Raw genomic sequence first — 18,037 nt, 5'->3', positions numbered from 1 at the left:
GAAAGAAAGAAAGAAAGAAAGAAAGAAAGAAAGAAAGAAAGAAAGAACTGGGTCTGGGGTGAACTTGTGATGTGATCACAGATAAAGTTTAGACTTCAGAGTCAAAAGGGCAGCATCACAATACTGTGGAAAGTCCATAACATTTGGAGTAAGCTAGAAGGTTCAAATTTCTACTTAATGACTGACCGTGTGACAGTGGGCTAATCATAGGAACATAGATTTAGATCTGGAAAGGGGGTCCAACACACTCACTTTACAGATTAAGAAACTGAGGCTGAGAGGTTAAGTGACTTTTCTAGGGCCATGCATCTAGTAAGGGTCTGAGTCAGGATTTTAATTCAGGTCTTCCAGATTCCAAGCTTTATCTACTGTGCCACCTAGAAGCCTCAGTCACTTTACCTTTTAGCCTCAGTATCCACCTTTGTAAAATGAGGGAAAAGTCATCATTGACCTTTGAGGTTCCTTTGATCTCCAGATTTGTGACCTTGTGGTTCAAGACCCAGATTCAAGTCCTAGCTCTGCCAATCATTAGCTGTGTGACCTTGGGCAAGTTACTTTGTCTTCTCTGGTCAGTAAAGGTTTCTCAAATGCCTATGTGTGCCAGGTACAGCGCTGAAGATACAAAGAAGTAAAAACAGTGCCTGCCCTCAAGGAGCTTACAGTCTAATTGGGGAAACCAAATATATACAAAGCAAGCTCTCTACAGGATAAATAGGAAATCCTTAAGGGAGGGAAGACACTCAAATTAAGAGGAGTTGGGAAAGGCTTCCTATAGAAGGTGGGATTGTAGTTGGGACTTAAAGGAAGTCAGTAGGTGGAGTTGAGAAGGCAGAGCATTCCAGGAATAGGAAAGACCCTGAGAAAATGCTCGGAATGGAAATAAGAGTGTTTGATTCCTGGAACAGCCAGGAGGCCAGAGTCACTGTATCAAAGAGGAATAAGGTAATAAGAAGCCGAGAAAGGTAGGAGAAGACTAGGTTATGAAGGACTTTGAATGCCAAAGAGAGCATTTTGTATTTGATCCTGGAAGCAATAGAGAGCCAAGGGAGTTTCTTGAGTAGGGGGTGACATGATTGGAAACTTTAGGAAAGTCATGTTAGTAGCTTAATGGAGGTTGGATTGGATGTGGAGAGACTTGAAGCAGGCAGACCCCAAAATAGTCCAGGTGTGAGGCGATGAGGGTCTACTCTAGATGGGTGGTAGTGTCCCAGAAGAGAAGGGGGAGTATTCAAGAAATGTCACAAAGGTAAAATCGATAGGCCTTGGCAATGGCTTGGATATAGGGAGGGGGCAGTGAGAGTGAGGAGTCCAGGATGACCCTAGTTTGTGAGCCTGAGGGAGGATGGTGTTGGGGGAAGGGGCAGGGTAGCAGTTTAGAGAGAAAGTTAATGAGTTCTCTTTTGGCAATGTTGACCTAACTTTTATGTAGCTTTTTTTTTTTTTTTGCTTTTTTGGGGAGGGTAATTGGGGTTAAGTGAATTGCCCAAGGTCACACAGCTAGTTTTTGTGTTAAATGTCTGAGATAGGATTTGAGCTCAGGTCCTCCTGACTCCAGGGCCAATGCTCTATTCACTGTGCCACCTCGCTGACCCAATTTATATAACATTTTAAGGTTTGCAAAGCATTTTGCATATTACCTATTTGATTCTTACTACAGTGTGGTAAAGGCACTCTTATCATCTCCATTTTACAAATGAGGAAACAGGTAAAGTGACCTGCCTGACCCAATTAATGTCTAAGGCAGTATTTCAGCTTGGATCTTTCTGACTCCAAATCCAGCCTTCTATCCACTCTGCCATCCTGTCTCTCCCCGCATTCTCATTTACGTGAGCAATATATGGAAACACATCCACAAGAAAGATTTCCAATTGATTAAGAGTTTATTCAGAAAGTTACAAAACGTGAAGACAGGAACTTTCTCCTGGCAAAGGCTGATAGCTATCAATGGACTGTGTGCACTCTGTCTTCTCGACAGCAGACTCCTATCTCTTCCATGCCTAGTGTCCTCCACCTTTTTTTTTCATCATGCACGACATTTGTAATGATCGAGCTTTTACCATAAAATGACTTTTTGCTCATTTCCAATTCATTAGAGGGCCAGATTGATTTGGCCATTATTTTTAATCTCTCATACTTGTGAAATGATTTCCCTCGTTTTTTAAAATGCTGCTACTAAATTGCATAAAACCCAACTTAAAAATCTATAATGAATGTTTCAGAGGGACTTCAAGCTCTTCTCTTGGGACCCTTGATTGTAATTACTTTCTGTGCCTTTGGGAGGCACGGTGGACCTATGGGTAAGGCAGGATCTGCCAAGAATAATTATTTTTCACAGGACAGACTGCAAACACAAAAGGTTGGAAGACTTTTAGAGACCTTCCTGGCTACCCTGGATCTAAATTCCAACAACCTAAAGGCACATTATTTGTTTTGATTGTATGTGGTTAATATGATAGTCCCCTACCATATATCCTTTCCATCACGATGGAACTAGGTTTATTTGAGTGAGACACTTTCCTATCTGAGATATTTAGAAAGCAGTATGGTGTGAGGGTCAGCTAGATGGTTCAGTGGTTAGTGCACCAGCCCTAGAGTTAGGAGAACCTTAATTCAAATTTGGCCTCAGACACTTATTAACTGTGACCCTGGGCAAGTCACTTGACCCTGATTGTCTCAAAAAAGATAAAAAAAGTGGTGTGATGATAGAATTAAAGCTCTATGAGGGCAGCAACTATTTCATTTTTGGTTTTGTATTCACACTGCCTGGCATGTATTAGTAATCACTTATCATTTCACTGATGTGAAGATCCCTGGAGCTAGAGTCAGAAGGCATTCCAGTCTGGCAGAATGTTGTTTAGAATCTCTATGACCCAGAGGTCATCACTTCAGCCAAGCCTCAGTCTACCCATCTGTTAAGTGAGGGTATGAATCAAACGATTTCTAAGAGATTCTAAGGGATGCTGAGGCTTTGGGAAGAGATTAGGACTATCTAGGCCTGGCAGAAATAGGCATACCACCATGTTTTTTGCAGTAGCAGAATTAATGACATCCCCTCAAACCTCCATACATGGACTAGGGCACTCAGGTCTCTCAAGGAGAAAGCATACTGCAATGGAAAAATACTAACAATCTCTCCCAATTCTATTTCTGTAATGCCTACTTACTACAAATATTGTTTCATGTGATACAACAACCCCAAAATGTAGGTGCTGCTATAATCCCCACTTTACAGATGAGGAAGCCAAGGCAAGCAGATGTTAAGTGACTGGCCCAGGGTCACACAGCTAGTAAGAGAGAGTCTGGAGCCAAATTTGAACTCGTCTTCCTGACTCCGGGGCTGGTGCTCTGTCCACTCGGTCGGTCACTGCCTCTACCACTTTACTGTCAGTATGACCCTGAACAAGTCACTTCCACACATGCCTCAGAAACATTTTTCACCCCAGAAAATCACAACCCCTGAACCTCTCACGTTGGAAGTACCCTCTGCCACTGCTGCCTCCCTCTCTGAATGTCTCATTCCTCACAGAAGCTCCATTTTAAGGAGGACCTCTGGGACAACTGTCTTCCTCCCTCTCCAGGCTGGCTTCCTGACTCGCTACACTTTCTTTTACCAACATTTAGTACTGTATCTGGTGTATTATGATGTTGTTCATATGTCTCAGTCATGACCAACCCTTTATGACCCCATTTGGGGCTTTGTTGGCAGAGATTCTGGAGTGGTTTACCATTTCCTTCTCCAGCTCACTTTACAGAGGAGAAAACTGAAGCAAACAGGGCTAAGTGACTTGACCAGGGTCACACAGCTAATACATGAGTCTGAGGCTGGATTTGAACTCACGTCTTCCTGACTCGAAACCTGGCCCTCTAACTACCCTCCTGGTATATAGTAAGTGTTTAATGGCTGCTCATTGACTTGACTTCCCCTCTGTGGGACTCAGTTTCCTCATCTGCAAAATGAGAAGCTTCTCCAACATTACCTCTAAGGTTGCATCTAGCCCTTGATCTATGAGCCACTAAGAAAGGACTGTATGTTCTCTCTGAGCCGATCACCACCTCTAGGAAGTCTTGCCTGAAGTCTCACCACATGCCTCAGTAGCCAGAACCCAGGAGGCTGGGCTTGCCTCTGGAGATAAGCTTTACCAGAGCTATTGAGGAGCATTAGCTTAGCAATAGAACAGTTCACCCCCTCATTGGACAGATGAGGAAACTGAAGCCCAGAGTTGACAGCTGACTTGTGCAAAGTCACGCAGCTAATAAGAGTCAGATTCAAATTCAGATCTCTCTGACTTCAAAGCCAGCATTCTTCCTACTATACCACTATACTCTCTCATTTTACAGATGATCCAGAGAAAGGTCTCACCCAAAGGTCATAGCATCATGGAATTAGAGCTAAATGCAACCTCAGAGGTCAGCTAGTCCAACATCCCCATTTAACAGATGGATAAACTGAGGTCCTGAGAAATTAATGCCTTTGCTCAAAAATTACACAAGTGCTGAGTGACATAGTTGGGAGGTCTTCTCTCTGTATTCAGCAATTGCTACCCCTGGACCATGGTGCCTCCTTTCTGGGCTCCTGCCTTAGTTTACTGCTTGTGCTTTTAACCGTGAAGTTCTAATAATCTCCTTTGAGCCCTCCTTGCTCCCCCGCCCCAAAATACCCCTGTTAGGAGATAGCTGCTAAGATGAGCTCCCAACTTAGAAACAGTGTTGTTATTGCCAACTTGTCTGAGTTTTAACTGCCTATTACTGTGGTGGGGTTGTTGTTTTTTAAAAAATTTCCTAAAAAAAATTCCTTCAATCTTGCCAATTGCCAATTATTTTTGTGTCCACTGAATCATTGGAGCCATTATTTTTATCTGTTCTATATGTTCTCTAATTTTTTTTCTTGTTGCCATTTTGAGAAATTGATGTCTTTGGGAACAAATATTAAGTTGATTTAAAGAGCTAAGTAATTAATTTCCTGTGTTCTCCTAGGAGCCCCTGTTGCCAATAAACTCACTGCAGATAGGTGTAGAATGAAGTAAGTGGGGGAACCGTGAGGTTACTGAGTTGCCCACCCATGTGATGTGCCATGGAGAGAAGATTCTTTACTTCGTGAAGAGAAGCATCAAATTCAAGGCTGTCATTATTGTTGGTCGGTTGTTCCAGTCACGTCCAAATCTTGATGATCCCATTTGGGGTTTTGTTTTTTTTGGCAAAGATTCTAGAGCAGTTTGCCGTTTCCTTCTCCTGCTCACTTTACAGATGAGGAAACTGAGGCAAACAGGGTGAAGTGAGTTGTCCAGGGTCACACAGTTAAGTGTCTGAGGCTGGATTTGAGCTCAGGTCTTCCTAACTCCATGCCTGGCACTCTGTCCACTGTGCCAACTAGCTGCCCTAATTCAAGGCTAGGGATTTGATAGTTCCTCTATCCTGGTTGATGGCTTCAGGATGATTGTGTTCAGTTTGGAGAGGATCATAGCTTAGTTTAAAAAAAGGACACTGAGGACCTGGAGGGCAAAAGCTGCTTGAAAGATTCCATTTAGAGTGTAGCCAGCTTTGGGTTTGAAAGGGAAGGAGCCGAGTTTGAATCCTCTCCATGTTTCTAGCCGTGTGACCCTGAACAAGTTATTTCTCTCTGGGTTTCAGTTTTCTCCTCTGTCAAATGAGAGGATTGGACCATATAGACTCTGAGGTCCTTCCAACCCCAGGTCTTTGATCCTGTATTAAGTCATTTGACTTTCCTGGGCTTGAATTTCTCTATCTATAAAGTGAGGATTGTTGAACTGGATAGCTTCTGAAATGCCTCCTGGCCCTAAATCTATGGTCCTATTATCCTACAAACAATTTAATTTTCCTGGGCCTCAGTTTCTCCATTTGTAAAATATGGGCGATTAGACTGGAAAACTTCAGAGCTCCCTTCTGGCTCCACATCCTATGATCCTTAGAGTTTTCTTAGCATGGGTGGGGATGAAGAGGTAGAGGAGGAAGTTTGTGGGAAAGTCATTCATTCTATTACTGCAGATAGTGCATAGGAATACCCATCCACACCCAGTCTGAACAGCCCTAACCCTTTCAGTCTCTTAACAAGCATTGATTAATAGCTAACAAGAATAATTATAGGGCTTAATTTAGCACTTACTGTGCACCAGGCACTCTGCAGAGTATTGTAGAGAGATAGAAAGTAAAAAATTGGAGCTCCCCCTCAAGGAACTTACCCTCTAATTTGGGAAGCACCTGGCCTCCCAAAAAAAGAAAAAGACATCTATACAAGATAAACATAAATGGATGATAATCTCAGAGAGAGGGGGCCACTGGGAGGCACCATGGTGCACAGAGCACTGGTCCTAGAATTGGGGAGAACTGAGTTTAAAGCCAGATTCAGACATTTACTAGCTATGTGACCTCGGCCAGTCCCTTCACCTCTGTTTGCCTCAGTATCATCAACTGTAAAATACAAAATACCTCCTAAGGTTAGAATCAGTGATATGATAATTTCAAAGCATTCTGCACAGTGCCAAGAACACAGTAAACATTTAAATATTAGACATTTCTCCTCCTCCTCCTCCTCCTCCTTCTTCTTCTCCTTCTTCTTCTTCTTCTTCTTCTTCTCACTAGTAAGAATGGTGTGCTTTCCAAAATCCAAAGTCTTAGGCCCCTTAAAATTCTATCATCTCTTAAAGATCATCTGAGAATTATTCAGTTTGGTCCCAATTGTTCCAGAAGCAATGGTAAAAGCTGTTAGGGGCAAATTTGGGTCTAAGGTCAGGACAAACTTCCTATAAATGGGAGCAGTGCCAAGGGGAATGGACTGGCTTGAGTTAAAGTGTTCCCCACCCCTCCTCATTTGAAGATCTTTGAGCAGAAGCTTGTTAGGTATGATAAAAGGTAGGTGTGCTGTAGTCTTCTGCAACTCATGAATTCTGGGATGGACTTATTCCTGAACCCAGAGCAAAAAGTGCTTAGAGGCAGACTGGAGTACTACCCAACAATGAGAACCATCCACACGTAGGACAATGATGGGCTCCTCCTTCCTGGAAGTCTCTGAGCCAAGGCTGGATGACCACTTGTTAAAGATACTGGAAAGAGAAGTCTTGTTTAGGTGTGGGTTGGCAGCTCTGACCTGCAGGTATTCTCTTCATTCAGTGTTGCAAGTTGAAATGGAAAACCATTGAAATGCAAACTCATCTTTTCATTTGTTAAGTTTCTTGGCTATATCCATAACTAATTCAAAGACTCAGCATCCTCTATGTAAAAATCAATCTTGCTCATGAATTCTTTCTAAACAGTAAAGACTTCCAAGGGACAAGTGCTCCATGGTGTTCCCAGATAATCCTCTCTGAGGAGGGACGTCTTGAGTCTTCCTTGGAAGCAGATACACAAGGCTTCTTATTAAGATATTCTCAGACCATATGGTCAGAATAAATGGAAAGGGCAGTTATTAGCCAGAGAAAAAGATAAGACTTTTCAGTTTTTCAACCTGCAAAACAGGCAGAATGCTACTCTTTACCTGCCCAAAATGTTACATGGATTGTGATCACATGGAGCAAGCCATTTTAGCTGGGAAGATCAGAGGATTTGAGAGAGAGAGAGAGACAGAGACAGAGAGAGACAGAGACAGAGAAGAGAGAGAGGAAAGAGACAGAGAGAGAAGAGAGGGAGAGAGACAGAGACAAAGAGAGGAGAGAGACAGAGAAAAGAGAGAGGAAGCCATTTTAGCTGGGAAGATCAGAGGATTTGAGAGAGAGAGAGAGACAGAGACAGAGAGAGACAGAGACAGAAAGAGAGAGAGGAGAGAGACAGAGAGAGAGAAGAGAGGGAAAGAGAGAGAGGGGGGAGAAGAGAGAGAGGGAGAGAGAAGAGACAGAGAGAAAAGAGAGAGGAGAGAGAGACAGTGAGAGAGAGGAGAGAGAGAAGAGACAGAGAAAAGAGAGAGAGAGAGAAAGAGAGAGAGAGAGGAGAGAGAGAAGAGACAGAGAAAAGAGAGAGAGAGAGAGAGAGAGAGGAGAGACAGAGAAAAGAGAGAGGAGACAGAGACAGAGATGGAAGAAATCTCAGAAGCCATGTACTCCAACAATTTCATCTGTAAAATGAGGAAACTGAGGCCCAGGAAAGTGAAGGGACTAAACCAAGGTCACACAGATAGAAAGCATCACTCGATCAATCAACATTTATTAAGCACCTGCTCTATTCTAGGCACCATTCATTAAGAAACAAGGTAAAGGCCTTCACCAAAGACATGCTGGTTTGGAGGAAAGCTGCTGAGCTTCAGGCCCAGCTACCCTCTGGCTGGTGAGCACTTGGTAACATGCTCCTAGACCCAACCCACAGTGGCCTGCATCAGAACTCTGGAATGGGGCTCTGCTTCACTGCAGAAATTTAAAAGGGTTGTGGGTTGTTGGGGAGCAGAGTTGATTTGTGGCTTTTCTAAGAAGTCAGAAAGTATTTAAAAGCTATACAAGACAGTGAAAAGAGTGATGAACCTTTGGGTCACAGAACTAGGTTTCAAATCCCAGCTTTGCCATTTGATTCCTGGGTGACCTTGGGCAAGTCACCTAACTTCTCTGGGCCTCTCTCCTATTCCCCCCAAGAGCCACAAAATCAGAACAAAAACACTGTCCATCAGTCTTGGGATGAAATAATGACATTCAAGTAGGTCCTGTGATTCAGAAGGAACCTAAGGAAGATGGAAATAAAGTCAGGAGACAGCCTGGTACCATGGAATGAGTATTAGAGTCAGCAGGCCTGTTTTCAAGTCCATGTTTTCTGTTTAACTATAGGAGCTGCCATTTTCTCATTTGCAAAAAAAAGAGTCCCAGAATCTGAACTGGAAGAGAGGTCAGAGGCCAACCCATCCCTGAACATAGCTCCCTTTGGCATCATACCTAACAAGAGGTCATCCAGCCTTTGCTTAAAGTCTCCAGGAAAGGGGAGTCCTTTCACTAACTCCAGAGGCAGCTTTTGGGTAGAGCTGCTGACCTTAGCTCTCGCCCTCTTAACTGTCTGACCCTAGATGAGGCTCTCTTTACTTTTATTTCCCCATCTCTCAAATGGGCATGATAATACTTGCACCAACTACTGATAGGGTTATCGGGACTGTGTCAGACATTAATGTAGAGTGGGGGCTTTTGGCCTTCTTATGTAATGGAGCCTTGGGGGAATCCAGTAAAAAGATAGACCTCTTCTCAGAAAAATGTTTTTTAAAATCCACGAAATATAACACAATAAAATATAAAAATTCAGAGGAAACTATATTAAAATAACTATCAAAATGTTTTTTAAAACCCAAGTTCATAGGCCCCAGGTTCAATTCATTAAATATTTATTGGGTCCATGCTATGTGCCAGTCACTGTGTTAAGCAATGGGAATACAAATAAGAAAAAGACAGTCCCTGCCCTCAAGGAGCTTATAATTTAATGGGGGAAAACAGCATATAAAAGGAAGATAGAAAGCAAGTTGGAGTTGGGGGAACCAGAGGCAGGATCTAGCATGCGGGCATCTTGTTCCATGCAGTTGAAATCAGGCAAAGCTGCAGATAGAGAATGGAAGTTAAGCACCCCTAATATCAAAGACTGAGGTGGCTAGGTGGCGTCATAGTGTATGGAGCACCAGACCTGGAGTCAGGAAGACCTGAGTTCAAATCTGGACTCAGATCCTTACTAGCTACATGACCCCGGGCAACTCACTTCACCCTGTTTACCTCAGTTTCCTCATCTGTCAAATGAGCAGAACAAAGAAATGACAAACCACTCCAGCATCTTTGCCAAGAAAACCCCAAATGGGGTCATGGAAAGTCGGACATGACTGAATAACAAACAACAACATTGTAAAGAATTATTATTTCAAATAAACTACTTCCAGAGAGGTATCTAGAACAAAGTACTAGGTGTGGAGACAAAAGAGTTAGGTTCAAATTCTGCCCATGACCTTTCCTATCTACTTGACCCTAGACAAATCACTCAACCTCTCTGGGCTATCTCATCTGTATAAAAGGCAAATGAAGTCGATGTCCCTTTCAGTTTGTGATCTTGGATCCTATGGTATTGATTAATTAACCTGCTTTTCCTCCTTCTTCTTTTCCTCACAAAAAGGCTCAGGTTGAAGCCAAGAAAGAACATGAAGGAGCAGTGCAGCTGCTAGAGGTGAGTGAATGTAAGCCTGTTTTTCTTCTCTCCTTAGTCACTCAAGAGTGCATAGATGGGGCTCTTTCAAGGTCTTGGTTTCCAATGCCATATATACCATATAGCCCCTTTCTCACCCCTGGGGGTAGGGGATGGCAAGACATTCACCAATTCCTTTTGATTTCATCTAGGGAGAGAGGGCAAAAACTCATTGTCTCTACTTGGCCCTGGAGATGTCCTCAATGAAGGGATCACTTTTTAAATGCCACCAAAACTCTGTACAGAGACATGTCAGCTCATTCTTGACGAGGCTGTCATCAAGTTGGAACAAGAGGACAGCTATGAATTTAAAAAGTGAACCCCAGGCTAGAATTACCATGTCTTTATGTTAACCAGGAGCAGCCCAATCCAAGAAGACCAATCAAGAAATTCTAAGAGATCATTTCTGAGCTCTTTTATAACATAAAGGCTGCATGGTATATAGTCAGTAGAAAGAAAAACAATCTTTTCTCACCCACAAATATATATATATATATATTTTTTTTTTCTAACTGGACCTGTGATTTTATTGGTGGAGAGTTTTCACAGGTGAGGAAAGTCCCTCTACCAGTACAGATTGCCACCTCCTCTAAAACTTAAAGTCTTGGAAAGTACTTTGTGGGCACTGAGAGTTTAAGTGACTTGTCCAGGGTCACACAGTTAACAGGTGTTAGAAGCAAGTATTGAATCCTGAATCCAAGACTGGCTCTCTGTCCACTATGGCTCTCCACCTGAAAAATAAGGTTGCCAAACAAGGACAGGGGTGGGAGAGGGTGGCATGTCATGATAATAGGATAACCAAATTCTTGGAATGGATGATCATTCGTGGGTGTGTTTCAGTTGGCATTCTTTGGGAGATATGGGTTGAGCTAGATGGCCACCCAAGTCCAACTCTAAAATTCTGTGATTCTCTATTTACTAAGTACCCACCCAAGTCTCTACCCAAAGCCAACTAAATAGACTGAACCGTGCTCAGAACTTCCTAAACACGGCTCCATGGATATTGTTAGGGGTATTGTTTTTGTGATAATTCATGCATCTCCACCATTTGGAGAACTTTCTAGTGAGTTTTCTCTCCAAATGCTCAAGCTCTTTCTTTGAGTTATATTCTCTCCTTTGAGGACATATTGGTTTCCAAGGCCCAGGAATGGAATGAAACATGACACCTGCAGCATCCACCTCCCTCCCCTCTGCTCCTTCATCCATAATGGATGGACCATAATGAGCACAGGGATTCCTACCTGCTTAAGACAAAGGTCATACCCTTAATGTCTGCCATCATACATAAATTCATCAAAGATCTAGACTCCCAGAATTCAGTGATCTTTATCATAAACCCACACTCCCCTGCGGCCTAATTCCATTAAGAAAGGCCAAGGGGTACTTGTCCTCCCTTTCTCCAATCTCTAGGCCCTTTGTCCAGCTGCTATTTCCCAGAGGGACCCTTCCTTCAGCCCCCAGGAACACTGAAGCCATTAATGAAAACACATCTCTTAGGTTGGCTTACCAAGTCTATTCCTCCCCCAGGAACAGATTTCATCAGTCCTCTCCTACATATTAAAATTGATTTTTAAGCACTTATTAGATAATGAATCCCTAGTAGGAAGCCCATGATGAATTATAAGGGGAACTAGGGGCGGGAGCAACACCCAGGGAAATAAGGAACCCTCCAAATGGCCATTTATCTCCCTGAAAAATTACTGGGCTCCTCTTGCCTGAATGCTGCCCCACCCCCCTGCCTTGTATCCGGCAGCCTCCATCTGCAATAATCTTAGAGATGGAAACTCACTGTTGCTTTTCCCAGCTGGGCTGAGGCCTGTGTGTTTGAAATTTTGTATTGGTTTAAATCTGCTTGCTGAGTTTGAAGCACAGTGCCAGGGTTTCATTTTTTTTTGTTAGTGTCTTCCAATGTGGCTGGCCTGGTGCATGCTTTTATATGTGGTCACTGTCTTTATTTTGTTTTTTTTTTTTTAAATGGGAGACAGGGAAGGTGGGGGGTGAGGGAAGAATCCAGATGTGTTGAAAATTGTTTTGTTTTGTTTTTTTCATTTCCTTATCTCAATCTCTCTGTTACTGTGTCTTGTTGGGATTTTGCTTTGCTCCAGACCACCTTGGACAGCATGCAGGTATTTTGGAGCGTAATTTGTCCTTAAGCCTGGTGTGTGCTTGCCCTGACTGCCTCCCCTTGCATGGAAGCCGCCATAGAGCTACTATGACCTGGGTCTGCTCAGAAGGCCTTCTTCACAAGTCAATGTGCTTACCCAAATAGTAGGTTGCTAGGGTGCCATAACTACCTGGCTCCCGATGGACATGGGATCCTAACTCCTGCATGAATATGGGAGGCAGCTGTGGGGCAGAGGGAATAACTAAATTTAGAAACAAGATCTTACTTCTGCCAAATCTTGGCTCTTTTACTAACTAAACTTTTGAGCCTCTGTTTCCTCATCTATAAAATAAAGATGTTGAACTACATGACCTCTAAGGTAGATCCTTTTAAGCTCAAGATCTATGGTTCTATGAATAATGAGTCCTAGATAACCAAATATTATCAGCATTACTCCCTGAGCGGGCCCAGTAAACATGGTTTGACTCTGGTGTCCAAGTTGTAACTTTCAGGCTTTGGAAATGCCCTCTCAAATGACCCAGGAAGAGAAAAGTTGAGTATCTTCCCCTCTGTCCAGAGCTAAGGGGTTCTTTACATCCCCACTGATTCTCTTTGTCACACAGCTAAAGAGTGGGCCAAGAGTCAGGATCTGAGAATTGAATCTGAGTCCACCTGAATTCATCTAAACGGTTTTTGTTTCTGCTGCCTCCTAAGCGTGCTCCCAGAGTGTTTTATTTTAGAAGCATCTGCCTATCTCCTTGAACTCTGAGGCATAGGGGAAACAAGACTCATTCACTCCAGTGACAATGTTTTCAACCCATCAAGAGTCAAATTTCAGGCTGCAAGAGGACCCCAACTTTGCCAACAACCTAGAACAGTCCATTACTTCCCTCTTCCCAGAAGAGATATTTGAGTTTCCAGAAGCCTGAAAATTGACAACCAGGGCAAGTTTTGAAATGGAAGAGGTCCATAAAGAGTCTGGGATAGAACCCCTCTGTTATCTAGAATTCCCTAGGGCCTCCCACTTCTGTACATTTCCATTGCAACAGTGATTGTTTATGTCTATAGTGGTGACCCAAAGTCAGTGAATAATGTGGGGGCAGCAAAGAATTAGATCATATTCAACAGTGTCTTGGACTAAAAATATTTTGAATTTCAGTTTGGTGATCTATGAAGGCATAGAAAGCTAAGTTGTTCTTGATCATTCCTTGATAGACAATCATTCTTGATTCTGGCTATGTAGCACCTGATAGCCTTTGATAAAGCAAATCATTGGATTTTTTAAATAAAAAAATACTTAAAACTATTCTCTTTGATAAAATTGATTAAATGTTTACTATGTGCAGAAAGACAGTCAGACTTGAAAGATCTGGGTTTAGCTTTCATCTCTGACACATGATAAAATTAGATATTAATTTGTAAACTTTAAAATGCTACACAAATGCTAGTCATTACTGTTTTATCAATAGTAGTAATGGTAGTGATAGTAGTAGCAGTAGTAATGTAGTAGTATTAGTGATGGTGGTGATGATAGTAGTAGTGATGGTGGTAGTAGTAGTGATGGTAGCAGTAGTAGTATTGGTGGTGCTGGTTGTGGCAGTAGTAGTAGTAGTAGTAGTAGTAGTGGTAGTAGTAGTACTGATGGTAGCAGTAGTAGTGTTGGTGGTGGTAGTGGTAATAGTACTTATAGTAGTAGTACCAGTAGAAGTAGTGGTGGTAATATTCTGGCTCTCTGACCTTGGAAAATTTACTTAACTCATCGGGGCTAAGATTATACATTGCATAGAAGGTGCAGACATGTTTTAGTAGAGAGAGTTTCCTCACCTGGAGTTCCCTGTACCAACACAGTTTATAAGTCTAGTCCCTATCCTGTCCTTTTATGTGCTGGGCCCTGAGTACACCAAGACAAACCAAAAAATTTTCCTTGCTGGAATTGGGCCTGGAGGCAGAGTGGGGTGGTGGTGGAAGGCAGTGTGGGGTAAAGATACATGTACACAGATAATATATATATGAAATAATTTTAAGAAGGAGAAAGCAACCAAGAGCCAGAGAGATCAAGAAAGACGTCCTGGAGGCGGTAACTAAGTTGTGCTTTGAAGGAAACTAGGGATTCTGCGGGGTGGAGGTGGGAAGGGACAGCATTCTAGGCATGGGGCACAGCCTGTGCAAAGGCTCCAGAAGTAGAAAATGGGATGCTGTATACAGCTTGGGAATAGCCAGGAGACTGGGTTGACTGGAAAAGAGAGTGTTTGAAGGGAAGTCTTATAAAATAAAATTGAACAACAGGCAATTGGAAATGTAGGACTAGAGCTTGGGAGAAAGACACAACTCGAGATGCAGGTTTTAGACTTATCCATATGCAGAAGGGTTTGTTGAAACACTAGGAATGATGAGGTCTGAGGGAGTAAGTTCAGGCAGCGGTTCTTAACCTGGGATCCGTAGATTCCCCCATAGTATTTGATGATAGATCCCAGGGGATTTATGAACATGGATGGGAAAAAATTACATCTTTGTTTTCGCTTACTGCTAAGTGAAAATTAGCATTTCTCTCTATTAGGAATCTGGGCAACCAGCATGATTCACTGGCTTTCTCAGACTGCCAGAATAGCCCGTGATGCAAAAAAAGGTTAAGAAGCCCTGGTTTAGATCAGTAAAGCAGGGAAAATAGGGCTCAGGAATGAAACCCTAGACTCATTTATGACCTAGGGTTTAAAATAAGGAATAAGATGGAAAGGTAGTGGGAACCCAACTATGGATGATTTTACATGACAGGGTGAAGGTTATTTTTTTGAGAGGTAATAGGACTATGGATTTTTTTTCTTCAGTATGGGAGTCACTTGGTCATATCTATGCTTTCAGTTGCATAGCTGTGTATAGGATAAAGTGGAGATGGGAAAGGCTGGAGCCAGGCAGATTAACTAAGAATCAATTCCAGTAATCCAGGTGACAAGTGATGAGGGCCTGAACCAGGCTTTGGGAGAGGAGGGAAGGGGCTGGATGTGACAGAGATGGTGGAGGTAGAATTGGCAAGACTTGGCAACTGATTGGATATGGAGATTGAGGGAGAGGAAAGATCTTGGGATCAATTAATCAGTAAGCATTAATTAAGTACCTCCCTTGTGCCAGGACTAGGGATGCAAAAACAAACAACAACAAAAAAGAAATAGTATCCCAAAGAGAATCTCTTGTCCTAAGGATGCAGGGACAAAAATAAACCTGCCTTTAAGGAGTTTACATTCTATCACTCAATTTTTCAACCAACAAGCTTTCAATAAATATCTCTTGTGTTTCAATCAGTATAATAGAAGGAAGGGAGGAAAGGAAGGAAGGAAGGAAGGAAGGAAGGAAGGAAGGAAGGAAGGAAGGAAGGAAGGAAGGAATGAAAGGAAGGAAGGAAGGAAGGAAGGAAGAAAACAATCCCTACATTTCAAAAGAGCTTACATTCTATCAGGGGGATAACTGTCAAATCTGTAGTACTGGAAGAATGGTGGTCCCCTCAATGGACATAAGGAAGCTTAGGAGAAAAGAGTGCAAGAAAGACCGTGAACTGTCTTTGGACAAGTTCAATCTGAGATGCCTTTGGGATATACTAACTGAAATGTCTAACAGGCAGTTTGGTGACATGGAACCAAATCACAGTAGAGACAAATTGGCTAAATACATTTATTTTGGAGGTTATCTGCATAGAAATGATTCTCAGCTCTCTGTTTATTCAAATGTCAATGGTCAGGCTACTGGGATGAAGGAGTTGGAAGAAATAAGGATTTGTTCCAAATATGTAATGTGCTTTGCAAACCTTAAAGTACTATGTAAATGTTAGCTATTATTATTAATTTAGTAGGCCCATGAAAGTTCTTCAGTGTCTTGGGAATGATTCTTGCCTAGTCCTGGAAAAGATAAGATCAGGAGGTAAGGATCTGGATGGAAGGTTGTTTAATGGGGAAGGGTGATAAAAGTCAGGGGTGGTCAACCTAGCTTTATTTCTAGGATGTGGGCATCCCATGGAGGAGGGACTTCAGCACTGTGCTAAAAAAAGCAGTGAAAGGAAACATGATTTTCCTTCCCAAATCCTAATCTGCTCAAGGGGTCAGAGGATAGTGAAGGTGAAGGCCAACTGGGATGTCCATATGGCCTGAAAATTTTGATTTCCAGGGACCAGGTTAAGGATCAATGGGAAGTTGTAGTTCTTTTTTTTCTTTCCCCATCAGAGAGACCATCAGTAGAGGTGGTGAAGTCATTCCATCTCCAGTGGATTCTTTTTCCTGGAGCAGAGAAAGGTGCTTTCTTGGAGTTTGGGAGCTCAGGGTTAGGTTGATCAGCAGAACTGGTGTTCAGAGTTGAGTCTGGCACTTAGGATGCCATCAATCAATAAGCAATTGATAAGTGCCAGGCACTGTGCAGGGTGATCGGGGTGCGGACAAGCATGCAGTCGTCCCTGCCCACAAGGAGTTTTCAGTCATGGGCTCTTTTCTGCTGCTGTTTAGCAAGGTTGCAATGACAGAACCCACCTCCATCTGATCTCCTTAGGACATCAGGCATCTCACATTGGACCTCAGTGGGCCTGAGAGACCTCTAATTAATGTGTAGAGTACTCTTTCCTTCCCCAAGTCTAGGCTTAAGCCAACTGGTCCCAGTTGAGAAAACACTGGATATGGAATCAGAGGACTAGCTGTATGACTTGCCTACATTACTTTGACTAAGTCACTTGGCCTTTATGGATCTGTTTCCTCATGTGTAAAATACAGATCCCAGACTCAAGGAGCTCTAACATCAGAGAAACAGGATACAGTTGAAAAAGTGATTGATTTGGAGTCTGAGAAGCCACGATCTGCATGACATTGGACAGATCACTTCATGGGATCCTAGTTCTTCATCTATAAAATAAGATGATTGGACCTTGTCCTTTGTACCTTCCAGACTAAGGTGCTTGATAAGTGTTATTGGTTCTGTTATCACATATGAATGCAATTAGCTGACGTTCCCAGGGCCACACATCTCCTCAGCATTGGAGCGAACATTTCCACCCAATCTCTCTCACTGGGGAGTCAGTGCTCTTTTTAACAGCTGTTCATCAGGGGGTCTCCTTTTCTGTGATGGACTCCCCCGGGGGTCTAGTGACCTATGGAGGGCTTCTCAGAATAATGTTTTTAAGGAAATGCAACCTTTCAGCTCGAAGTTAGTAAAAATTAAAGTGCCACTTTCTTTCCATTTAAGTTCATAGGCCTCTAGGTTAAGAATCTTTGTTGTATATACATATAAGTTAAGGGTTTTTTTTCCCAGACCTGTAATTTATCAGTGTAGGAAAGTGAGAAAAATCCCGCTGCCAGTGTAGACTTATAACTATTCTGCAATTTATAGTTTCATTTTAAAAAGAATAATATTTTATTTTTCTCAATTATATGTAAATAATTTTAACATTCATTTTTTAAAATTTGGGTTTCCAAATTCTCTCCCTGTACCCCGACAATTTATAGTTTTAAAGGTTTACCTCAGGCATATAAAAATTAAATTAAAAATTAAATAACTTGGCTAAGGTCACACAGTCAGTGTGGATCTGAGGTGGATCTTGAGCCAAGATGTCTTGGCTTTGAGGCCAGTTCTCTGTTCACTATGCCACCTAACTTATTGACAGAGAGGGAGAGGGAGAGGGAGAGGGAGAGAGGGAGGAGGGGGAGGGAGAGAGACAGGCAGACAGAGACAGACAGAGAGACAGAGAGAGAGGAGGAAGGAATAGAGAAAGAAAGAAAGAAAGAAAGAAAGAAAGAAAGAAAGAAAGAAAGAAAGAAAGAAAGA

General features: G+C 42.5%; 1 protein-coding gene across 2 annotated transcripts in view; it reads left to right on the top strand.

The window, feature by feature from the left end:
- LOC138168073 (RIMS-binding protein 2-like) overlaps positions 1-18,037 on the top strand; it is a 490,664-nt gene that overhangs the window by 368,669 nt on the left and 103,958 nt on the right. For both annotated transcript variants that reach the window (XM_069097401.1, XM_069097946.1), the window contains exon 8: positions 10,072-10,122. In XM_069097401.1, coding sequence (XP_068953502.1) covers positions 10,072-10,122 — 51 coding nt within the window. The remainder of the gene's footprint in view (positions 1-10,071; positions 10,123-18,037) is intronic.

This window comes from Petaurus breviceps, unplaced genomic scaffold, assembly GCF_028583685.1.
Source record: "Petaurus breviceps papuanus isolate PSGF00001 unplaced genomic scaffold, PetGlider_PUasm1.0 100, whole genome shotgun sequence".
Taxonomy (NCBI): domain Eukaryota; kingdom Metazoa; phylum Chordata; class Mammalia; order Diprotodontia; family Petauridae; genus Petaurus; species Petaurus breviceps.
The sequence above is the reverse complement of the archived record's forward strand: the minus strand, read 5'-3'. Positions and strand labels throughout refer to the sequence as shown.